Below are 25,908 nucleotides of genomic sequence, written 5' to 3'. Positions count from 1 at the left end.
CAATCTTTAAAATAGACCATCTGACAAGGATGCCTTTGGGGAAAAAGGGTCGCTCCTCTTCATCTCCAGGACAATTGCAAACCAAGCATGCAACCAGGTAAGCTTTTATACCATTGTAAATTACATTTTCTGTCGAGTGTCATCCTCTTAAACACTGTTTTTATCTTGATGTGACAATATTACACCACAGTATTAATATCTAAACATGGAGTAATATGTTTACTAGGCTGTGTTTTCCAGGCATGTTCATCAGTGTTTACAATTGTCATGGTGCTTCAGTTGTCAGTCATGGCAGCAGAAGAGGAAGTTAATGTAATCGAGGACAGCTGGCTACCTGGATATGTTTATGATAAAACAAGTTTTATATATACAGTATATATGTATGTGTGTGTGTATACTATATATATATATATATATATATATATATATATATATATATATATATATATACTGTATACAGTTGTGTTCAAAATAATAGCAGTCCAACATGAATAACCTGTTTTTGGTAGAAATTATATTACTGCATGGCAAATAATTTACCAGTTGCTGTAGTAGGGTCATAGAAAACCAACAGAGCCAACATTCATGATATGTGTGCTTCTGAGTCTGTGTAATTGAATAATGAATCATTGCTTGGTGTTCAAAAAAATAGCAGTGTGGAGTTCAATTAGTGAAGTCATTCAATCTGTGAAAAAACAGTTGTCGATCAGGTGGCCCTTATTTAAGGATGAAGCCAGCACATGTTGCTCATGCATTTCTCTCTGAAAACCTGAGAAAAATGGGTCGTTCCAGACATTGTTAAGAAGAAAAATGTTCTTTTATTAAAATGTTGATTAATGAAGGAAAACGTATACAGAAATGCAGAAAATGATGGGCTGCTCGACTAAAATGAACTCCAATGCTTTAAAATGGAAAGCAAAACCAGAGAGACGTGGAAGAAAACGGAAGACTACCATTCAAATGGATCGAAGAATAGCCAGAATGGTGAAAACTCAGCCAATGATCAGCTCCAGGATGATCAAAGACAGTCTGAAGTTACCTGTGAGTACTGTGACAATTAGAAGACGCCTGTGTGAAGCTAATCCATCAGCAAGAAGCCCCCGCAAAGTCCCACTGTTAAAAAAAAGACATGTGCTGAAGAGGATACAATTTGCCAAAGAACACATTGGCGGGCCAAAAGAGAAATGGAGAAACATTTTGTGGACGGATGAGAGTAAAATTGTTCTCTTTGGGTTTAAGGGCCGCAGACAGTTTGTCAGATGACCCCCAAACACTGAATTCAATCCAGAGTACACTCTGAAGACAGTGAAGCATGGTGGTGCAAGCATCATGATATGGGGATGTTTCTCTTACTATGGTGTCGGGCCTATTTATCGCATACCAGGGATCATGGATCAGTTTGGATACATCAAAATTCTTGAAGAGGTCATGTTGCCTTATGCTGAAGAGGAAAGGCCCATTGAAATGGGTGTTTCAACAAGACAACGACCCCAAACACACCAGTAAGCGAGCAGCTTCTTGGTTCCAGACCAACAAAATTTAAGTCATGGAGTGGCCAGCCCAATCCCCGGACCTTAATCCGATAGAAAACTTGTGGGGTGACATTTAAAATGCTGTTTCTGAGGCAAAACCAAGAAATGCAGAGGAATTATGGAACGTTGTCAAATCATCCTGGGCTGGAATACCTGTTCATAGATGCCAGAAGTTGGTCGACTCCATGCAACACAGATGTGAAGCGGTTCTCAGAAACAGTGGCTATACAACTAAATATTAGTTTAGTGATTCATAGGAATGCTGAATCCTGGATTTGTTTCAGTTTATACAGGAAATATTTGAGTTTGTAAAGTAAAATACAGACACGGCTATTTTTTAACAGCCCAATGTTCATTTTTCTTCATTTTCTGTAAAGTAATTAAAGACTTTTTTCTTCATGTTTTGATTTAGAATACAATGTGCAGTGTTCCCAATGCATGGAAATAAAAACCATTATGAGGATTTTGGGCTTTACTCAATTTTTGAAACAGACTGCTATTATTTCGAACACAACTGTTTTGAACTGTGTGTGTGTGTGTCTGTGTGTGTATGTATGTGTATATATATATATATATATATATATATATATATATATATATTGAATGCAAAAGTATTTACTGTACTTATACTAACGTGTGTTAAGTGCAGAGCATGCACTTAAATAAAATCCTAAATAAAATCACGACTCTTCCAGCCTCCTCTCAGAACTGGGGTGTACAGAGGAGTGGATGAGAAACAGTTCAGGACCAGGTACTCAGAATGAGAAAACATCAACACCAAAACAAGAGAGTGTTGGTGAGAAGATAAAAGAACTGCCTGAATGGTTGGTCCAAGAGATGCTGAGACAGAACAGGCGAAGACATTCCATCGCACTTGGAGATCAAGCTCAATTCATGAGACAAGTGCAACACACTGAGTCAACGCACAGACTCTGCATCCTGCAGGTACAATTTTAAAAATATGCATGGAAGTTAAATCAGTAAATAAGAATTAATTTTATGAATATGCATCTAAATATGTATGCAAGATCCAGAATATATCAATACCAGGATGGATTTTCTCGTCGGGTTAACTAATGTTTCTGTCTCTAGCCTCAAGGTGTCACAAGAGTGCTACAATGCTACACTTGCCAACTTTTTCCAAAGTAGTCAAACTAACCTGCAGTTGATTTCCTATACAGTATGTCTCATCAAGCAACAGAGTGAATGAGAGATAATGCCAAAAAATGATATTTTGAAACAATCTGACCATCAGCTTACTTGCTGCCTGACAGCGCCGGAGGCAGAACAGTCTGTCCTAGAGCCTGGGCCAGCCAGGCTAAAGTCAAATTAGCATAAATAGCAACTGTAGAGTTAAGGTTTAAGATTTCAGATTGACAGAAATGATGGAATGGTGGCTGGTGCAAATACACAGGCTGAGGTTTGAGGGTTGCATATGTCAGTTTCACTCTTGTGCTTTAACGCAATGAAGAATGTACCATAACAGATTAGGCAGACCTGGCTCACAAGTTCAAAGTTATGCATCTCTGATAATGAGATTTGGAAAGTAGTCAAGGTTGTGTGAGCACTTTTAGTACTTCCATCACTTTGACTGATTAAACAATTATCTCAGCATTTCAGGAGGTATCATGGGGAAACCTCGGTTCTTGTTACATCCTTGAGGAATTAGGCTGTTTATCTCCGTTATTTATTAATGACAGATCAAAGAGCGTCATGGATCGAGGACCCGTTGCTAGGAAACTGCAGAAAATTGAAGAGAGACCATTAACACAGAGAGCATGGCCTGTCATCCGGCCTCATGCAAGCATCTCGTCTCTCATATGTCATGTCTTTTGCTGGCCATTGAAGACACTCATTATTACTCAGAGGTGAAGCCCTAATCATGCTGATAATTAAATAGAGCTCTGTGTGAGGCAGCACTGTTCATATCTCCAGTCTAAACCTAGTTTGTGTTTTTAGCACTCAGTCTATATGAACAGCCTAGAGAGTGGAACTGAGTGGCCAGAAAAATTACACTGAAAAAAATTAAAAAATATAAACTGTGCAACTTAAACTGTCTTTACTCTGACTAATGCTCTTTATATTATACCCAATAACAGGTTTAGTCATTGATATGTCACCTCTACCACTTTCAGATCAATGAGCTGATATCACTCGCTGACCTCCAAACGCTGAAACTAGCCTTTGAGGTACTGAATCGTCTCTCCTTTTTAAAACCACACTGAATATCTGATTAGTTTTTTCAAATAGAATTTTCTGGAATTTTCTCCACAAAGGAATTTGAAATGAGAGGCATGACATCCATTAATGTGAAGAATTTTGAACTTATAGTGAAGAAGTATTTGAGTTTGCCTATCACGGTAAGGATGTGTAACATTTCTTTCTCTCGTCCCTGTGCTTTTGCAATTACCTGCCTCATTTTCATAGTGCCACTGTGCTTCATTCTTTTGTTATTTGAATTTCACAGGGCAATGCACAAATTCAAGGGTTATTCAAGAAGATTGATTATTCAGACAAAGGAAGGATTTCATGGGTAAGCCTAAATTCATATTTGTTGCCTCCAGAGGATGCAGCTATTCATTCTATGAGTCACATGTTGTAACTAGGAGTCTACTAAAAAAAAAAAAAGAAAGGCCACAACCATACGACACTTTGTGCTGAGTTTGTGCTAACCGAGGGTGGTTGTTGATTATAACCTTCATTCATATTAGACTGGAAAGCTGAAAACCTTGTCCCAATCTTTTCTAGATATCTGACTGACAAAGAGAGCTTTTTTAAATATTTGTGTTATTTTCAGGAGTCAGTAAGTCAATTAATTTCACGATCAATATGGAAAATCTTAAGTACAGGCAAAGGTCACTGTGTTTGTCCCATTTCCACAACACTTCTTGCAAGGATTATCTTTTTTTTAAAAGTACTTTTGCCGTAGCTCAAGACTTCATTAGTTAAGTATGACACATTATAACAAATTAAAACACTTTTCATCTCAAATTTCAAGCTCGCTGAGACATTATAATGTTCCTATTGATCTGCAAAACTCTTTTCTGGTCGTGATTCAACCCTGCAACCCAAAAGAAAGGAAACTTCTTATCATATTTCACATTGGTCCCGACAACAAATTGATAGTGTCCTCTTTGAAACTGAAAATATACAGTGATTATTTTCAGTCCACCAAAAATGTGCTTTTGATCCTTCAGCGTAATTATTGTGAGTCTGACTAGATATGGAAATAAATTGTGCAGCTGTGAGGTTTTGATTCTTTGTGTTTTCACTTTTTCTTGATGCAAAATTTATCCTCACTTTTGATAACAATTCTGTAGCAGAAAACATTCATTTTTAACACTAAGTAATCTGATGCAGGGTGATTTGTGCACATACATGCTGCAGGAGTACAAAGAGCTCCAAGATACTGCAAGACGCAATAAGCAGGTTGCTTTCACTCTGCCAGCTACTGTGAAGGCATTGCCTCATGGCATTCCCACTATCAACATCCACTCCAGCAATGAGGGCACCATCATCACAGTGCGAGAAGATGGGTTTATTTGCTACTGGAGCCCTGAACTTAAACCATTTAAGACCAAACACATGTTTGTATGTTTTCACTTTTGTTTTCTACTTAATGGAAAATCTTACTGAATATCTATCTCATTGTCAACAAATTCCATGAAAAAAAAAAATCAACAATGTGATAGTGAATGTTATCTTCTGCTCTCACCTTTAATATCTTGGTTCCGACACACGTACAAGAATACAAATATTGTTCAATTGACCAAACAGGCCATTTTCCAAAGAAGCAGAGCCAAATTGAACTGAAAGATGAAACTAAGTAAAAGTTCTATCAGGAGGCCTATTTTTATACTCACTCATCGGCAGTCCTCTCTGTCAAGCTCACTCCCTGCTTTTGCTTAACCAACCAGAAAAAACTGGGGTCAAATAAAGTAAAATGGTTTTGAAAGAAAAAAATAAAGAAAGAAAGAAAGAAAGAAAGAAAGAAAGAAAGAAAGCACGTTATTGATCATTATACAATCGTACAATGAAATTATGAGGTCAGATAAAGAGTGGATCCTGGGCCGCTGCACCCTGGGCACGCCTTCCACTGTGGGTCAACATGACCTAAAGATCCTTAGACGCATGTTTTTCATGATGTTGGGAGGAAACCCAAGTAGCCGTAGAAACCCATTCAGACACAGAGAGAACATGCTAACTACACACAAAAAGACCATATTAGAAATGCTGGGGTTTGAACCCATGACCTTCTTGTTGTCAGGCAACAGTGCTAACCACTATCCCACGTTGCTGCGCTGTCAAAAAGTGATGAATCACTTGTTAGTTTTGTTTCTTTTCTGGCAATAATCAAAAGACAGCATTCATCTGCCCGAACCTTTAATATGATCATTTCATGCACAAAGGACATACATTGTCACTTCTATGTATGAGAATAAAAAAATATCATAAAGTCTTTGCATGATATTAATTACAGTATATTATTTCAGGTCTATTGCATTGATTACATTGCCCTATGAAGCTGTAATTTGTCTACTTCCAATCATTACATATTATTATATTGTTATTATTTTGGTATTGTATTTGCATTATATTGATGAAAGTTTTATGTTTTCTCCAGAATGAAGGACCTGTAGGCAGGAACTCAAAATGGGCAAGTGATTTCACTCTAATGGCAGAGTGCAACAAGCTGATGATTGCAACAGGGTAAAATCAAAAATGTTGGCTAACATGACTTAAAGACATATTTATTTGTAGAATATATTGATTTCTTGTTTTGTTTGCTGTGCATGTCTCTCATATTGAGCAGAGACAGAGAAATCCAACTATACGAGCTTTTTACTCTGGAGCCTTATTGCCAGATCAGCACACTCAATACAATACCTTTGACTTTAGACTATGGGTAAGTAACATTGCTTTCAGTGTATCAAGATCTTTAACAACCTTATAACCCTTGTGTGTTACCCTACAGCTACACTGGCCTTGATAAATGTTGTATTTTGTATGGCGATCCTGAGGTAGAATCTTTTGTTCAAATTTAATCAATTAACTCTCACACACCACTTAATTAATATTGAGTTTATGCTGATTTATGTATTTTTCATTTCAGGGATGTGTGAATATCATTTTAATATCCTCTGTTGGAGATACCCTCAGGTATTTGTGACTTTCTATCTGTTCCATTCCTGATGGAGATGGGACAGATAGGATGACAAAATCTTCAGTCTTGTCTCCTATTGAAGAATGTATTCTGGACAGCTGTTGGTGTCATTTAGTACCTGCATACAGGAACTGGAAATGCATTAGACCAGTTCCTGTTTTTAAAAAAAAAAACTTTTGGGTCTGAAACTAAATTTACAAAAAACTAAGGTTTCTGGGGTAACAGCTAATGCCAGCTTGAAATAATAATTTTATTTAATGAAGCAACAGTCTCATTATCTGTCACCCAAATTACTGGCAGGGGAAAGTATTTGCCGTCCGGAATATAAAACAAAACTGTTCAAAAACCGGAAATCAGTCTGTAAAAGCACTGAGGTGAAATTCTGGCCGTTCAAAGACCATAGATATGATGATGAATGCTGTTTGGTTTATCAAAATTAAATGAAGCAATGTCTTCCAAACACTTCAGCATTGTCACTTCAGATGCCTTGTAGTGGCAGTCAAACATGCCTTTATGATCTTGTAGGTTGGCACTGTCTTTTCCCTCAGCATTGACCCCAATGGTTTCTTTGAATAGTAAACACTGACTTTTATTGAGCAAAGAGTGGCTGCAGTTCCTTGGATGTTTTCTTTGCCTGTTTTGTGATAGCATGTTCCTTGCTGTGGGAAACATTTAGAAGGCTATGCTACCTTCCATTTTTTTTCAAAATGAAAACCACAGATTTGAATCTGATTTAACAGTAACCACCCAGTTCTCTGATGCTCTGATTACACTAGAGCCAAGTGTGGGGATTTTGTGAAGTAAAATAGCTTCATTGAAAGCTCCATGAACTTATTGTCATATGGTGATTAAATAGAAAACTACACGTTCCCCTTTCTATTGGTTCCTCAGCTGATCAATTAAATTATGTGGTACCACCGGGAACCTGTGGAAATTCCACGGTAAAACAATAATATCAGACTTCATAACAAACATATGAAAACAAATGCATTGGTATTATAAACCAAACGCACCCAACGTAGTCAAAAAGCAACGTGGTGACGTAACAACTTTGTGTTGGCGAATCATGGATTGTGCTGAACATTGTAAAGCCGTAGATGAATGTTGGCAGGCTAACTGGAGAAAGAAAGCTAACTAATCATGAGATTGGGAAAGGAGCTAACGTGAAAGGAAAAGGCACCTGTCAAAGAGAAAGTGGAAAGGAAATTTTAAAGAAGTGATGGTTCTGTTAGCTGACTACATGAACAGAACTGTGTGTAGTTACTTAAAGAGGGTTTTTGTCAGATGCCCGAGGTGCATTTTGTCCCATTCCAAACGGAAACCATAGCTGGACAGACTGTTCGTGCTAGCCAGCTAGTTTCACTCAGAAATCGTTGCGGTTTTCTGTGTCGTTCCTGCTGTTTGGACTCTGCTCAAAAACATCAACATTATTGGAACAGTTATGACACGAAAATGATGTTAACTGGGAAGTCCATGTATAGTTATTTCTTCTCCTAATATAGCAGATGCCTTACGCCATATTGTTCACGTGATTCCTTCTGGCAGATGCGCCGTGATTGGTTGGGCGCTTGATTGACAGGTAGTGGGTGGAGTTGGTGACAGCGTGACACTGTGAGACTTTCAAGTGAGCTTATTCTAATATATAGGTGGGGATGTGCATATGTGAGGTTCATCAACTTCTCTTTTTAAAGATTATGGAATAAATTACCGAGGACTGAGAATATCCCTAACATAGCGATTGAAAATGCCGTGCTCTCTCCGAATGTGACATTTGTCAGATGGAAGGTTCATAAGGACTGGGTGACACAGGTGAGATTTCACCTCTTAGTTTCATGGTATGAAAGAATATACTGTATTTCATAGTTGTTATTACATATGATCTCACAATAATAGAATAGAATAGAATAGAATAGAATAGAATAGAATAGAATAGAATAGAATAGAATAGAATAGAATAGAATAGAATAGAATAGAATAGATGCACTTGTACTCTAAAAAGATGAAAATGGTAAAGATTATGCAACTAACACTTCTGTGTATATTTAGGTAAAATACTTTCCAGGTCTCCATACTGTTGTCTCCTCATCAAATGAAGAATCTTCTTCAGTTGTTTTAGGTAATTTCTAGTTTTTAGTATTTTTCTTTTAGATGAGTTTGCAACAAACTCTATCAGAATGGTGATCTGTTTACCAAAACATTATTGATTTATGCACTATAATACATATTGAGCAATTTTAAATATTAAGCAGCTAAGGGATACAATTATGATATATATTATTAATTCAGATATTGGAACCAAAAACATTCACAAAAATGATAATAAAATAATAATTCTTCCATTTTAAGGCTGTGTCCTACCCTTAACTGATGCTGAGCAGCAGTTAACTGAGATTAGAGAAGCCTGCTATGAAGGTAAGACCAAGAAGGTCCAACTGAACTGGTCACCTCAGCTCCGGGCATCATGTGACCAGACGGTTTTCACCGTCCACAAAGGGGTCAAAACCTTTGACCTCTGTCAGAAGCGCAGCTTGCTGGTCACTGGAGGTATGGACCGACTCATACGCTTGTGGAACCCACATTCTTCAGGGTGAGGAGCCAGATTTCAGTGATTATCCACTCACAAACCACATCTTCCTGATTCTGCTTTCCTTTTCAGGCAACCCATCGGCGTGTTGAAAGGCCACTGTTCTCCTGTCATCTACCTCCGCATATCTGCAGAGGACAGCCACATTTTCTCTGTCTCCACAGACAGAGCTGTGAAAGTGATTCATGACTCTTAATTTAACTTTAAGTGAAATATCATTGCAAATACTAGATGTATGCTGCACATGATTTTAAATAATCCCTCTGAATCCTTAGTTATGATCCACTGGAAGCACATATTTGCAGAGACCCTGCATCTGCCTGTACTTTCTAAATTTATCATTTATCAATTTATTCTTGTCATAATTTTGGCATCAGTAATTCTGGGGAAAGATGATTGATTGTTGATCACATTTCCATGACTTTTGGTAGTTGGCCAAACCAAAGTGTCGGGAACAAGAATCATCAACCATCTGCCTTTTTTTCAGAATCATTTACGGTATAAAGGGCATTTTTACAAGTCCACTCAGCAAAACCTTAGGATGCCTGCAGTGGAATTCTGAAAAGCAGGAATTTACTGATGGAGCATTTTAGAATTGGATTAGCTCTTTCTCAGCTATTCTATATGAATTTTCCTATTGGTGTACAACTGTTTTTATTTCAGATCTGGGATATTCAAGATCAGTGCTGCTTGCTTGCAGTGGAGCCCAAAGCAAGTGGGATTCATGGTGACATATCTGCATGCTTGTATTCCTCTGCTATGAAATCCCTTTACATTGCATCAGACTGTATGGCTGTGCTCTCCCTGAAGATAAGGTTTGCTGTCATGCCTTTGTGTTTTATTTCTCGTAGAATCAAAAGTACTCCATATATATTGAGAACATATTCTTTTACTTAATGTCAGAATGGAAGACTGTTTTCAAATAAATTTAAAAAAAACTCCTTCACCCAAAGCATACAGGCATCCTCAGTCACTTATTATCCCTCTATCCAGTATTCATTTTTAATCTCTTTCCTCTGTCAGACCAAAGCTTCATAGCCGTATGACTATTTCACATAATGAGCCTGTAACCTGCTGCGGCTTCAGTGAGGAGTTTCGACAAGTTGTCAGCTGCACCGAGGGATCTGTGAGTAATTTAGTACTTAACAGCATGGTGGACACAGATGAGCAATTTTAAATTTAAACTGAGAGATGAATCCTGTCTGCATCAGAACTTGAAGATGATATTTAGTCTATGTGTATTGCCTATTATGTAAAATTTACCAAATTATGCTAATTTCAGGTGATTAAAGTCTGGGATTTTGACACTGGGAGACTGATTTTTGAGTTTGTTGGCACACCTGATCTGTCTGTCATCACCTGCATGACATTTGACCTGAACAAGAGAAGGTTTGGTACCTGGAGCATCTTGTGAAGAGTTTCACTTAAAATTAAGATAAAATATATTTAGCCATGGATTCATCCCAGTATTGTGTTCTTGTGTTTTCAGGCTCATCACAGGTGGAAGAGGTGGTTGTCTAAAAATCTGGAACTTCAACAATGGTCAATGCCTAAAGACACTAAAGAAGGGTATATATTAGAAAGCTAATATCCACCATCAATACAAAAAGCTTGAAACATTACATTATAAAACCAACAGCATGAATAAATGTTGTTACTGTACGTCTCTGCAAATCTGAGGAAAAACTTAATGTTTTATGAGCTAAAAAAAACCTACAAGTAAGCAGGTTCTAGAGCAGGGGAGATTAAAGCTACAAATTTGTTATTCACAGTTATTTGAATTAAGTGTGTAGACAGCCATGCATCTTAGGTCCCTGCTGCTGCAAACAGTGTGATGAGGCAGAAAGACAGAACTGTGGCTTGTGTCAGAAAACATTTTTCAAATTGTTGACTGTTGGTGCCAAAAAACGATGAGAAAAAGTCTCAACAGTTGCTTTAAGTCTTGGTCTTTGGTTGGTTAAAGTGGTTTCAAACAGCAGCCTGTTCCTTGGCAGTGGGCACTGACCTTTCCAAGTTCCAGTATGAAAGTCAGCCCATATCCACGTAATTTGAGCATATGATAGGTATTGTCAAAATGTTGATGCAATATATATCAATTACACCTGTGCTTTTCAGAAATGTGCAATGCCAGCATTTTAGTTTGGCAACCAGGATGATATTTCCAGTAATTGTGAAAAATCACTTTGAATGTTGCTGTAGACGGGGAATGTCATGAGGTCTGCGACTGCATCTTTCTAAAAGTTCAAAGGAACTGGTGAGTAATGATGCAATATTTGACAAGTGTCCTTGGCTCAGTATGTACTTCAGTCCATGTTGATTTTGTGAAATTTACGTTTCAAGCCATGTGATATCTGTCGGCCGGGAGCGGAAGATTGACATTTACTCAGTGAGTACAAACAAAATGACTGAAGGTCTAGGTATTATTTGTCAGTTTGCATTCAGGAATCCCTCTAATTATTTTGTCTCAATTTTCTCTATCCCACAATTGTTTTACACCCCACTGCATTGCTGTACATTGTTAAATTTATTTCAGATAACACCTGTGCTGCATTTGTGTCACATCCAAATAACCTATTCTCATTTATAAATAAGGTTCCTATTGAAATTCAAGTTACAATAAAAGTAATGAACATAGTAACCCTTCCCAAAGGAAGACGCCTTTCCACAAGAAGTAAAATCAGTATCACTGCTGTCATGAAAGGTGTTTCCAACCAAAATAAACAGTGACAGAACAGAGGCTCTTTACGGGCCAATCAGATTTCACCGGCCTTACACCCAGAACCACCAACACAAACAATCAGTCATTGACAATGAAATGTGGAATTATTTTGATTCAAGATAAAAGACATTTGTCCTTGTCTGGATAATAAGCCACAGGTAGTCTTTATGATCCAAAAATAACAAAATAAATATATTGTCGTGGTGTGAAAAGCATTTTCATTGCTTACTGTGATTTTGTGTATTGTCAGGACTTACCACAGGACTTTCATCACATCCAGAGGCCGCAGCCTTCATGGCAGGATGATCTGGTGATTAATAACTAGAAAACTGTTTTGACAGTAATTCTTAGAAAAGGAATTTCTCACAGCCATTTGGTCGTAATACTTACAACCAAATGTCTGACAAATTTATGATGTCTTTGTATGAGAAATAAGCATTGGATAAATATGGACATTTTCTTTCATTTGTAAAACAGACAAGTTATTGTGATGAAAATGAAAAAAAGAAAAATTATGATCAATTTTTTACAATTGCTATGAATTCATGCCTTACCAGACACAGAAATCAAGCACAGATTCTGTTTTTTGCTCCGTGTTTGCAGTTGAAAATAGTGCAATACAAGTACTACACTACCTCAGATATTTAATTGAACATTTCATTATATTTGTGTGCTGTGGTCACAATCTACTTACAGAATTAGTATGTGGAAAAGTTCCACATTGATGATGACGTACCGTGAAAATGTTGTTTGCGTTTGAATTCATTGTGCATCATACAGTAGGAGGGCTTTGTGAGTTCTGTCCATGTGCTGCCTCAAACCTCCAATTTTCTATGTATAGTGGTACTTCTACTTACGTAATTAATTGGTTCCGGAAGAAATTACGTAAGTAGAAAATTACGTAAGTAGAGACGCGTTTTCCATGCAAATGCCCTAATCCGTTCCAAGCCCCCCAAAATTCAGACATAAATGTTTTATAAAGCATAAAAATGCATCAAAACATGTAACAAATACATGTTACGATTAGATTATTGCACAATAAATGAGAGTTGTGCATAACGTAAAAAACAAAGAATAGAGTAAAGAATAATAATGACGGTCATTTACCTTTTGCAGCTGTCCCCATTGCTTTTTGCCCTCTTTGGTTCATGCTCTCCTATCTCACGATGCTGAACAACAGAGAATTCCAGTCCTCCTTTTGAAATTCTCCAACCATCCACACGATGCCTTAAACTCGTTAAACGTCCTTTTGTTTTAATAACGTGGTGATTGTAGATGCATTACGGCCATATTCTTTGGCGAGATCAACCAAACACATCCCTTTTTCATGCTTTTCTATTATCACTTGCTTTGTTTGTATGGATAAAAAAAACTATTTTCTTCGTCTTTTCTTTTCCTCTTTTCTCCGTAACTTTCTTAGGGTCCATAGCGAATACGTCCTCAAAAAGTTATTATATTTGCGCAAAACTATCAGACTACCTCAAGGGTTGAGTGCCGAATGTTGAAGACACTGCATAAGCTGCATACGCACCGATCAAGTTCTACACAGAGATGGAGTGGCATCCCTCTTAGCCAATGGGATGCCAGGAAGATACATAATAGGTAATAGCCAATGGCAGAGCAGCTATGAGAATGTTGCGTCAAGGAACCTGTGGGAGACTCGAGTATCAGCGGATACTGTGTTTTTACATTACGTAAGTCGAAATTTCTTTTGTAAGTAGAAGCGATATTTTCCTCCTGAGAAACTTCGTAAGTAGAAAATTTCGTAAGTAGAGACATTCGTAAGTAGAGGTATCACTGAAGCTTCCTTGCTGATGCTGCAGTCATTTTAGAGAGTTACACTGAGGAAACTAGTCCTTGATCCTCCGAACAAGGTTTGCTGAGAGCCATGCAGCAAAAGCTTCCTGATCCATGTCCCACAGTGCAGAATTACCTGCAGAAAATTTGTAGAAGTGTTACCTCACCCTCACATCACCATGATTATTTTTGGATTTTTAAAAATCATATTTATTGTTCATGTGTAGTAAAGTCTTCCCTCAAAAAAGACCATTTAGAGCTTTTCTTTAAAGCCCAGATATTGTAATGCAATGCACAATCACCAAAAATTAAGCAGAAACCGCCGTGGACATCCCTGCACATGTTGGAGAGTACTGTATTGGGGTGCAACCTGCACACATTATAGAAAGACTAAAATCATTCACTCCATTCAAACCTATTGGGAATTTTGACCACTTGTTTTTGGACTGTGGGAAGAAGCCAAAGGACCTGGAGAGAACCCATGCAGATGCCGGGGAGAACGTGCAAATGATTTCTTGTTTTTAAAGCTCCTTTAATATCTAATAAGCTTTAAAATCACCAGCTGCACAAATGAATGCAGCCTCAAGCACTGTGGCATGCTATATATTACAGCTCCTTTCTGTGATCTTGCCTTTATGAAGTGTTTGGGTTACCACTGACAACACGGCACAGTTCTCTCTCTCCACCTCCACTGAAAACAGGATTCTCACTAATCCTGTATGATCCATAGGAGGATGCATAGGAGGTCCTCTTCCATCTTTTTCATCCTGGCCAGTGGTTTTTCTCACCCTCAAATAGGCTTATTAGAGAAGCAGAAAAAGTTCACTTCAGTAGAAGTAAGAAAAGTGAACCCTATGATTATCTACAAACACCGCTTGAAAGTCTTTTTTCTATAATGGCCTTTAGAAAGAAGATCAATCGGTGATTGCATTGCTTATCCACTCAGCCTTGGATTCACTGTGAATCCTCCAGATGGTCAGTTGCATCTCAAAGAAAATTAAAAACATGGCCAATTTCTGCTCCAAATATAAATGACAGGAACTTCAACAATTGTTGTCAAAAGTGCCATCTGCTTGTCCTGATTTATGTAGCTTTTTGTTGGCAGGATCGCTCTGAGTAAAAACAATTGCTGTTGAGATTGGTGAGAAACACACACAGAAAGCACAAGATGAATAACTTTGAACCGGTGCAAAGTATAGTGGCAGCACTAATCTTTTGCTTGTCTACTCAGGGTTTTAACGTCAAGAGAGGCATTGATGAAAAATGTGTTTCGGAATGCAGTACACAAATAACATTTTCAGTGAAAGGTCTTTGACAGCCATGGCTTAAAATAACATAATTCTGTTCGACATGTTTGATATAAAACACTTTCACTTTCTGTCTTACACAATGGTTTTTATTTAGTTATCTTTATTTTATTGTATTCACTTATTCTATGAGGTGTGCAAATCTATTCAATAAAATTCATTGATGAGGGTTTGATGAAGAGATTAATTCAACTCTCATGAACTAAATGCCTAAATTGCAACAGGAAATGCCCTACGAAGTGCTATTTTCACAGTGATTTTCTTTCACAAATAGGAACCATAGATGGCAGATTATTTTATCCTTTAAGCAAACCAAGCAAGTTTTTCCCCTGTTTACAGTCTTTGGGCTAAGCTAACCTGCTGCTAGGAAAAGCCACTCGCAAACAAGCAGTCCCCTCTCTGTGATCCCTCTGGTGCGTTAAAACTGGAACAGTGTCTGCATTCAAGAAACTACGACACATGACATACGACACAATAGCATAAAAGCTGATATATTTCATTGATCATCCTGTTTAACATTGTGTTCTCAGCTAGTTCTCTAAACAATAAGCTTTCTATTAAATCCACCAAGGTTAGGTCACAACCCAAACACTACAACAAAAACACACCAGTTCCACAACAACAGGTCACTTAATTTAATAAAACCTGTTTCAACAGTGTTACTTCCTCCCTTGGTGTCATCGCAGGTTCTCGAACTGCTGGAATTAAAATTACTGTGTTGAGGTTTTAATGCATTAAGAGCGGACATTTTTTATCCTGTAGATTCACACCTTGTCTTCTCTCAGAAAAATGGCCATAAGGAGGACATCCTTTGTTTGGCGCAGTGTCCCCCATCTCTTCTTGCCACCAGCAGCTATGATGGAGAGATTATTGTGTGGAACGTGGTTTCTGGACACATACAATGCCGGTTCGTCAGCCCACCTGTAGCAGAACAAGTCAAAGGTGATTTTGGAACTTAAAAGTAAATGAGTGTCGATAATATAATTGTTCAATAAAGGTTATTTCATTTGTTACAGTAGAGGTTTTTTTTTTTAAATGATTTCATCTGGTACACAGAATATGATGCAAGTGTTCCAAGCATCACCTTCCTTCAGAACTGCAAATCACGGCAGTTTTCCTCAGATACAGCTCTTATCTCATCTGGAGCAATGGGTCACTATAATGAGCACTCTCATTACACTACATAATTGCACATTACAACTTTCCAAAATGTCTGTAAACACTCTGTTCATTGTTTATTTTCCCCTGCATAGGTTGTATAAATCTCTGGAGTGTGCTAGGTGGAGGGAAATTTGTCGGCAGCATCAAAGCAGTAAGATCTTTACCTCGACATCCTGTTTTGGTTTTACTTCAATCACAGCCAAAAAGTGAACATCATTTTTATCCCCATTTTACAGTCTACATTCAAACAAAAGATTACAAAACTGGCTACAACAGAGAAGACAGCAATGCTGTACGCTGCTGACCAAATTGGTTACATCTATGTTTACAACATGGAGAAGTTCGCCCCTCAACAAAAATGTCATGGAGGTCAGCACCATTTTTTGTTTATCTAGTAAAAATATGTAAAATGCATTTTGTGACAGTTTTCTTTTTAAAATTTTTCACATTGACTCAGCTGAAAACCTCTGGCGTGCCCACACCAGCAGAATAACTGGGTATGTAAAACATGCAACACACGGTCAGTCACAGATTCATTATGTTCTAAGAATACTGCCAATGGGCAGAGAATGGGCTGTGCATTTTGTTCTTTGTTTGGTGAGTTGAATGCTTAAACTTCCCTTTGCATCACAGGTGGAACCATTCATTATTAGTTTGGGGTGTTGGTGGCATTTGGAGTAGCGTAACTTTTTCAGCGAAAAAAGGAAAAGACTTGTGTGTGTGTGTGTGTGTGTGTGTGTGTGTGTGTGTGTCTGTTGGGGGGTGGGAGTCTAAAACTGAACATCGCAATAGGTGAGATACTGCCCAGGAGGCAGCTTCCACCAGATGTAACAAAAGGAGAATGCTTTAGAATCTGCTGCCAGGAACGTCTCCTCCTACTTCATCTCACGTCTCTCTAATCTGGTCCAGTTTGCAGATTGTTGACAATGATCAAGTTGTGCTTACATCATCCACTGATTGCACTGTTCGCCTATGGAGTGCATATGGAGAATTCATAGGTAGGTCTCAATTGTCATCTGTCAATCTCCCGTATTGATGTGCAAAATAGCATTAATGTTTAGCATGGTGCAGTGATTCAGGTGAAAGCTGTGTTATTTATTGGTGTGCTCATCTTGGTGTGATGCCACAATGGGCTGGATTAACCAACAAGGGAACAGTGCGTTCAAAATAACAGGGTAAAAATCCTCGTGTTCCAGTGCTACCTGTCACTCCACACATTTTGTATGTGTGTGTCTCCTCAAGTCAAGTGTAATGCACTAAGCACACTACACGACAGCTTAATTACATTTTGCATAGAGAGCAGTAAGCAACAAATACTCCTACACGGCAACACTACTATGCCCCAGGTGACAGCATGTCATTTACAGTACATTTTGTTAACGGCACAAATTCAGCACCACATAAATGCCTTATTACGAGATTTTAAAAGTAGAGTTTGAGTCGGAACAGATAATAATGCAGAACCTGCTTATAACATTTGAGTAGTTAACAAAAACCTACAGGCACACAGTGAAGTCAGAGGCCATGAAGGGATTGTTCCAGAGTTTCAATGAGGCCATCCAAAAGATAGTAGATACTGAATTACCTGATTAGCAATTTCCTGTTGTATTTACTGTGTGGTAATTTAAAGGTCCAATATCATACATTATTGATTTTAAATAGGGCCCTGAGGTCCCCAAAATATATCTTTGAAGTTTCTTTCCACCCATATCATGTACTTTAGGATACACATTCACTCCTCTGTTTCAGCCCTCAAGTCATGGACTGGCTGAGTGTGTGTGACTTGAAATGTAAATGAACTGAGGTTAGCCCTCCAGGAAATGGATGTGGAATGGGATTGCTGGTGCTTTACTCCAGCCTCGGAATGTGTGTGTGTGTGTGTGTGTGTGTGTGTGTGTGTGTGTGTGTGTGTGTGTGTGTGTGTGTGTGTGTGTGTGTGTGTGTGTGTGTGCGTGCGTGCGTGCGTGTGTGTGTGTGTGTATATGTGTGCGTGCATGCGTGTGTGTATGTGTGTGTGTACTAGTATGCATGTGTCGACAAACCCAACTCTAAGTACTAGTAGTTTCTCCTTCCTGGAGGAGGCATGAACTCTACTATGACACCATACGGTGTTTGGCCTCAAATCTGACTGGGGCTTAACAAGAAATATTTTCTGATAGATGGAGCACGCAAAACAGACAGAATGGGTTTTTGTTCTCATGTATTTGATATCTGTAGAGGCCAGAGACAGATAACTCTACTGGGATTCATGAAAAAGTTCATTTGACATAATATGGAGCCTTTAAGCAAAGTGGCTATTGACTAAAGCTTCACATTTAACTCACAGACACATGAGTTTCAAATGACACTCTTGTATTTCCACAGAAGTTTAACCATCTTTTTAAACAGCTGTCATCTGTGGTTATCCAGTTTTTATGTACATCCTTCATATTTCTCACTGATTGTACAGTATATCAGTGTTTTTTCAAACTTAATCAGTTTTGTCCAGTGACATAAATGAATTGATACTCACCTGCATCTTGATATTTTTGCAAACCTTCTTGAAAATAATTTCAAATGAAGAAATGCATTGAAATGCTCTGGTATGGAAAAGCAATTTGACGCTTTTTTATGTGTCTGTCTATGTGCCGATAATGATTCCACTTTTTTGGGTCTCTTGGGGCTGTAGTTCAGACTAGAGAATGACTGAAGAGAAAAAAATTTTTTTAATGGATTCCAATATTTTTTAGATGCAACAGTTTTTTACTGTGTCAAATTATTTCAGTACCAAAATATTAAAACGGGAAACTTTTTTTTTAATCTATAGGGACCTTTGGGCAGTTGGAGAGGTGGAGCACCCAAAACTCGTCTTCTTGGAATCATCCTGCTGTGCCTTACGACGTTCTGATTGATCCTTTGAGTCTGCCAGAACATGAAATGCAAAATGTTAAAATACCTCCCTCTAATTCTGACCATGCTGACAAGACCGAGGCTCACCGAGGGCAACCAAAGGTGAGCTTCTCTCTCTGGCTCTACCCCATCACAATGTTGAACAGAAGTGAGACATGCCTATTTCGTTCAGGCTTAATCTCAATCAGAGATGAACAGTGAATTAAGACCTCCACAATCCAACAGTGACACAGAGGAAGAGTCATTTTTTACTGTCACAAGAGAAAAACATCAAATGCAAGTGTAACTCCTAAACTCAACAAATGTCAGAGATGCTTTATATTTATAGTCAATGTGTTTTCTTCTCCTTTTCAGGAGCTGTCATGAAAACGTCTGGCAGTATAACAAGTTATCGAGCCACTGCGCTTGGAAAGATTTAGATACTGTGAAGCCACTAAACAGCAGTTCAAGACCTGACCTCTCCCTCTGTGTTATTGATTCTTTCATAAGCAGCTATAAGACCTGGAATCAAGTGAACACATTTGAACTGCATTGATCACGGCTAGGAAATTGGGTCATTGCAACAAACCATAGGTATGAAGACAGAGCAAGAAAAACACAATGAAATATTTATTGGGTATTAAGGCCAGATGCAATCATACCCAGATGGGTCTTTCAGCATCATACCCATTTGGTCAAACAATGAATGTAAGCTGAAAAACAACAAGTTTGATGATGACTGAGTTTATTAATCCAAATGAGACTGCTGGTGCTCCCAGGAAGGATACTGTACATAGTTACATGTCTCAGAAGCCAGACTTTTGGTCCATCAGAGTAAAATCTTGCAGCCAACAGAAGTACAGGTCGTCCTCAGCTTTCAAACACAATTGATTCCAAAAGGTTGTTTGTAAGTTGAATTGTTCGTAAGTAGTTATTCATTTTTAATCTATAATCAACATTTGAGGTCAGTGAAATGCCTTTACTATTATGAATACAGAAGTACTACTCTCTAAGACCTACCAGAAACAATTGCAGGACATAAAAACAATGCACTATAAAACACAATGTAAGTATAAGATATTCACCAGCTGTCTAGACTACTAATCAAAGACTAATAGAGAGGAGGGTCTCTCATAGTGACTAATCATATCATATGCTAAATAGTCAGGGCAGTAATATTCACAAATTTCCCCACTTTGGGACAATAAAGGTTTATATTATTATATTGAAGTTAACACTAAATTAATGGTAAGCTAAGTGACATGAGGGCAGACACAATCATGTTAGTGTGGGCAAAAGTATTAGATAACATGTCAAAATGTGCGATTCAGTTGCATTGCTCATTTTCCACACTCAAGTTAGAAAATTCTCTTTGTAATAGTGATAAATTATTAAGCCACCATTAATAAAAATAACACCCTGAGAGATGGGCAGTTTATCATAAAAACACACCCGCGCCACACACACACACACACACACACACACACACACACACACACACACACACACACACACACACACACACACACACACACACACACACACACACACACACACAAACACACATTCCACTAGATAAAGACATACCTATCTGAACACTTCCCCTCCTTCTCATTGCACAAACTATGAGTGAATTCAATTTATTGTTAACAAACATTAATTACAAGACTAATACACACCATACTTATCCTCCATTTAGCTCAACTTAATGAGCCTCACTAGTTCAAAGCAGGCGAGCCTCAATTATTCAGAAATTTTCAGTGAATATCAGCACCTTTATAGAAATAGGGAGTCATTTTTATGTGAAAGCCAGGAACAGCCTGGTAGGAAACAGTAATTATAGTTTAACAACTTGCCTTAATTCCCCGCTTTAGCTGCAAGAAAATCAGTGTGGTGTTTAAGTGAAAATCTATGAGGACACTGACAATGTTATATTATTATGTTATTCAGCAGCTTATCACTATTTATGGACATGAACAACCATTCGACACAAAAAACCCACAACTTTCATCCCACAAAGAAATGACAGAGAACTTCAGACACTTGCCAGCAGTCATGAACTGTGCCTCTGTAAAATCAAGTAGCTGTCATTGTCCACGCATTTGAACTTTCATTTATAGCTGCAGGAGAAAAATTCAGATTGTCGCCAGTTGGTTTTATGTTTTCTAGCAGTGGGAGAGACTTGCTTATAAATACATATCTGGACTGAATCATATGCTACCTTTATGGGATGTACAAAATGAAACAACACGTGAAAGATAATTTCACTTTTAAGAGTGCATTTGCATTCTCTTGCAGATGGCACCTCTGTTTTCAATAAATTGCTTTCTTAGGGAGTTTGGTCTTGTTACTAGAATGGCTATATTTTTTCTTCAAAGAAACAACAAATCATCTTACCTTTCAAATGACTGTTAATCTGCATGATCTCAACTACATGTTGGTTGCAGTGTCTCATCTCTACCCCTTTCTTTTTTCATTCAATGTCCCAATACCTATTGCCAGCCTCCAAATATATACTGTATTTTATTTTTCCACATGTGCAAAGAATTGGTTATTAAGGTATAGTGTGATGAGCTGCTCATGCATATTTTAATTTTAATCGGAATGTCACTATTTTCACTACATTGGTAAAAATTTTCCAAGATGCTTTCTCTCCTACTTGTGAAGAAAGTGAAAATAATGACCGTAATCTGCTGACAACTACTTGTAGAGAGACAAACAAATGAACAAAACAAGCGGTAAAGTAACCTCTTGGATTTTTTTTTTTTTTTTGTAAAGGTACCGGTAATAGTCAGTGATTATGTCCGAATCCATGAGTTTTTTTTAATCCTGTCTTGGGACGTGTTATCTTTATAAACTGTAGCAAAGAATAAAGTCTATAACCCACAACTAGATTTATTAAACTGTTTGACGTCCACGTGTTCCCAGAATCTACAGTTTCTCATCGGCACCTGAAGGCAGCAGCTGGCGGTCAGTCGGCCTGCATGTGAACTCATCCCGCCAGCAGAGCGCGTCCGTGAGCCTCGAACAGAAAAGCGAGTTATTTCCTACCGGAGCACAAACCCTCTCCCCGTTTTGTGAGAAACTGTGAAAAGGAAAAGCCCTTTTGTTTTTTTTGATACTGTCAGAAAGCCCATGCAAGTGTGCGCGTCGCGTTCTCCACCACATTGCCGACACCGCTCGCACAGCTCTCACAGGATGCTGACGAACAACCCTCGTATCGGGCACAAAGTGGCAGGCTGCTGGATCTTCCTCTCCCTCTGTAAGTGCTCTCTTTACTTTCTAATCCTCATGGCAGGAGCTTCAGGAAAGGGCAGCCTTGAAGGAACTCAACAGTTTATCCCGTATTCACAGACGAAGCGTGTGTTTGGAAAGAGTAACAGCGAGTGTTATTTCCCAAACTGTACGAACTGAGAAGTGCGGAGCCATGATCAACTTCCTGAGGAGTTCCACGCTGTGTGTCAGTCTACAGTGTCATAGCTTCAAGTTTACATGAGAAATAATCATGGGAAATGTTTGAGAGCGCCCTTCTTTAATCACGGCTGCCCCGTTTAAGTGTGCTCCCTCTCGCAGCGTCAAATAGCTGCTTCCTGACGCGTCATCGTTGCAATGGTGCCCCCAAGGATGATTGCGCCTCAGGCTTCAGCGACTAATCTGTGCGCCCAGCTTGGGTTCTGCCACTGGATGTGGGGCGAGAACAAGTAACGACAGCAGACTCTTAAAACCTGACATCAAACACCGACATATAATAGTCAAATATTATTTTTGGGCGTTTTTAATTAGCATACAAATTATCTTTAATTATTCCAGTATTGTAGCCACTGCTATACAGCAATAATTCTGCTGAACCTGAAACACTTTCTGTTGAGATGACACAGAAGTGTGAAGCTCAACGTAAACTTCTATTTTAAATGACATTTTCTTTAATATTCTCAATAATTTTTGGGAGGTTTTTTTTTTTGTGTGTGGTGTAAAAGTCACTCAGTGATACCTGGATCCTGATAGCAAGGTGTTTTTCTCAGAGTTTGTAATCCAGTTAAAAATGAATTGCTTTGGCATCAATAATTACAATGACATACTGTATTATTTTCCTATTATTAGGCTTATTTTTATTCAGTGTAATTGTGATCCGTACTCTATCTTGGGTTTGTTTGTTTTTTTGTTTTTTTAACCGTGTCCCTGCATGTTTCCTAAAAAATTATTGATATGAGCAAGATGGAGAAGTACCTCTGGAAGTCACTGGAGGCAGTGTAGTCATAATTCAGGACAACGGATATACAGTAACATATTATTTAGATACGAAAAAGGGGGGGAAATAGTGAAAAATGAAATAAAACTTTCCTTCTATTTTGCAATGTAGCTGATATCCTCTCAGACGCCTGCTGCGAACATAACTACATCCGCTTTCCATGCATGTCAGGGTCGCCAATAAAAGCTTCTCTGAGAATCCTCAAGATTTTCCCAAATTGTTAGAAACAATGTTAAAAATTTTGAATTAGATGTCAAAAATTATGACAAACTCAGTAAATTATTACGGTAACTGAAGACTAAGTGGGTAGCCTATATGACACAGTCATGTGATCAAATGAAGATTTTTATTCTTTTGAAAACATGGGATGTAATTATGCTCTCTGATTAGAACAGTGATTCTTAACCTTATTGGAGTTACCGAACCCTCCCGGTTTCATATGCTCACTCTCCGAAACCTTCTTTAGTAAAAAAACCCCTTTTTTTTTCAAATTTAAGACAGAAATATATGTTTTACTGTCGTATTTAATGAATTGAGCATTAATGTCACCTTTTTCAAACAATAAAACCAAGACAGTGCATGAACTCACATGAAATGACCTACCTGCAAATCAGTGTGACTTCTGCTGTTGTTATTGAGCGACCAGTTCAGATATGCATGGCTTCACCTTGGCAAGTGCTATTCTTATGTCTTTTTCACAGCAAAGTCTGTTTCTTTTGTTTTCCATGAAGCTTAAGGAAGTGTTCTTTTATTTTTGCCAGTGTGAGACTAGAGTTGTTCAACTTGACATTGCAAATCATGCAGAACGCTGACTCCCATCACGTTCACAGTAAATGTAAATTCACGGTGCACATATTTGCCCGACCATTTTCTTTTTTTGCTCAACGTAGTTACTATGAATTAAAATATTAAGAAAGCAATCAGGTGACGCACTATCATGATAGGCATAAATCAACTACTGAGTGCGCAAAATCCCCTGTAGCACAGGTAGGCTAATCGATGTAGCGTGATCACCTGCAGCCAAGTGATGGCTAAGGGGGGCGTGTCATCATGAATTGACACGATGTGTCAAACGTACACAGTGATTTGTGTATGTTCGGCAACAACACTCGACACATCGTGTCGGGTGTTTTGTCTTGACCTCCGTCTCTGCCGAACCCCTGAGACCGACTCACAGAACCCCTAGGGTTTGATCGAACCCAGGTTAAGAACCACTGGATTAGAAATCTGTTGATTTTGCTTAGTAATCTTGAAAAGAAAATTGAATGTTTACATTACCCATTTTTGTTGACTATGTGTATTAGTGGGACTTCCTCTAACACCTGTGTTTTTTGTCTGTTATTGTCACATAACTCCCATCTTATGGATGTGCTGATGTCAACAGAGAGGATACTTAGGTGTCTTCGTGTATGGATACATTGTTTTAAGGGGACTTTTTTATTTTTATTTTCTTATGTAGATGGAATATAAATGAGCCTTAAAATGGGTCTACTGACACCCCTGTCGTCAGACTTGTCATGCAAAAACCCGTTGCACTTTAATTATATCCTGCTTCAAAGTGGTAATGTATTGTAATTGTCAGTGTTTGTGTGTTCGTTCGTCCGTTAGTATGTCCACCAAATATCTTCACAACTGTTGCCGATAAAAAGATGAAAAGAAAAACAGATTACTCAGGCGGCAAAGGGGATGAAAATGAGATGATGACCTTGACCTTGAGAAAGCTTGGTCAAGGTCAAATTTCAACTTTTGTACTCTCAGGAACTGGATAAAATAGAAAGACGAGGAAGGCCAGTGTAAAACCGTAGATAAAAGCTACTGCTTTGATCTACCTGTGCACTAGCTTTGATCTATGGTCTTGCTCACTTTGGCCTTCTCCATATGCACTAGTCTATGCACTAGCCAGGTACTACTTTCAGAGTACCCTGACCTACCCTGCAAGTAGGTCAGGGTAAGTCGCGGGATGTTGCCGTCTCTGACTGCCTTGTTAAAGCTGCAATTGCATTTGGTGCAGAAACATGACATTTCTGCTTTCTTTCACGGAACTGACTCTTTTAATTGGATAAATAATTAAAACGTAAATATCAAATCCTTCAAGTTAATTTAATTTATCAGGAATTAAAGCATTTTTAATGTCTGCAAGACCATAGAAGTATCTCTGCTTGCAACATGCCCATGTATAAGTTCTGCACATAAAGATATTCAGCCACATCCAGTGGGTGGGGTGCAGCACACGATGTGTGGCTGCAGCTATCGAGAGAATTACAGTGAGTGACCAATATTGCAAGGCCCAGTGTACTGTGTGGATGTCCTCCTGAACAGAATGAGATAAATGCTGAGCGTAGGAGCCTCATCCTGCTTTGCGAGAATTGAAAACCATCACAGTGTAATAGAAAAAAGGCTACAATTCACTCAATTTCTGTAAATAATTTAGTGCTGCAAAAAGGGTAACATCTTCCTGATCACATTTCATGACCACATGATTTCATATTACCATCTCACAGATTAACTATGAATCTTAATACTTTAA

At 38.3% G+C, this 25,908-nt stretch overlaps 2 protein-coding genes across 3 annotated transcripts in view; both read left to right on the top strand.

The window, feature by feature from the left end:
- Positions 1-29: 29 nt before the first annotated feature.
- wdr95 (WD40 repeat domain 95) lies at positions 30-19,519 on the top strand. Its single transcript, XM_068316498.1, has 29 exons — positions 30-97; positions 2,228-2,477; positions 3,668-3,721; positions 3,809-3,892; positions 4,000-4,065; positions 4,893-5,123; positions 6,157-6,242; positions 6,346-6,438; positions 6,508-6,553; positions 6,646-6,692; positions 8,388-8,505; positions 8,743-8,812; positions 9,043-9,283; positions 9,353-9,458; positions 9,944-10,095; positions 10,304-10,406; positions 10,563-10,669; positions 10,770-10,849; positions 11,480-11,534; positions 11,621-11,666; positions 12,250-12,309; positions 15,889-16,045; positions 16,160-16,255; positions 16,357-16,415; positions 16,501-16,633; positions 16,722-16,761; positions 17,174-17,262; positions 19,071-19,255; positions 19,508-19,519. The coding sequence occupies exons 1-29, from the start codon at positions 30-32 to the stop codon at positions 19,517-19,519; spliced, it is 2,934 nt and encodes a 977-aa protein (XP_068172599.1).
- Positions 19,520-22,182: 2,663 nt separating this feature from the next.
- b3glcta (beta 3-glucosyltransferase a) overlaps positions 22,183-25,908 on the top strand; it is a 58,314-nt gene continuing 54,588 nt past the window's right edge. Inside the window, exon 1 of one of the 2 annotated variants that reach the window (XM_068318095.1) lies at positions 22,183-22,394. In XM_068318095.1, the coding sequence (XP_068174196.1) occupies positions 22,268-22,394 (127 nt within the window). In that variant the 5' untranslated portion in view covers positions 22,183-22,267. The remainder of the gene's footprint in view (positions 22,395-25,908) is intronic. The other variant, XM_068318094.1, reaches the window with a different exon arrangement.

Source organism: Antennarius striatus, chromosome 6 (assembly GCF_040054535.1).
Source record: "Antennarius striatus isolate MH-2024 chromosome 6, ASM4005453v1, whole genome shotgun sequence".
In the NCBI taxonomy this organism is placed as follows: domain Eukaryota; kingdom Metazoa; phylum Chordata; class Actinopteri; order Lophiiformes; family Antennariidae; genus Antennarius; species Antennarius striatus.
Note: the sequence above shows the minus strand (reverse complement) of the source record. Positions and strands in the feature narration are given on the sequence as shown.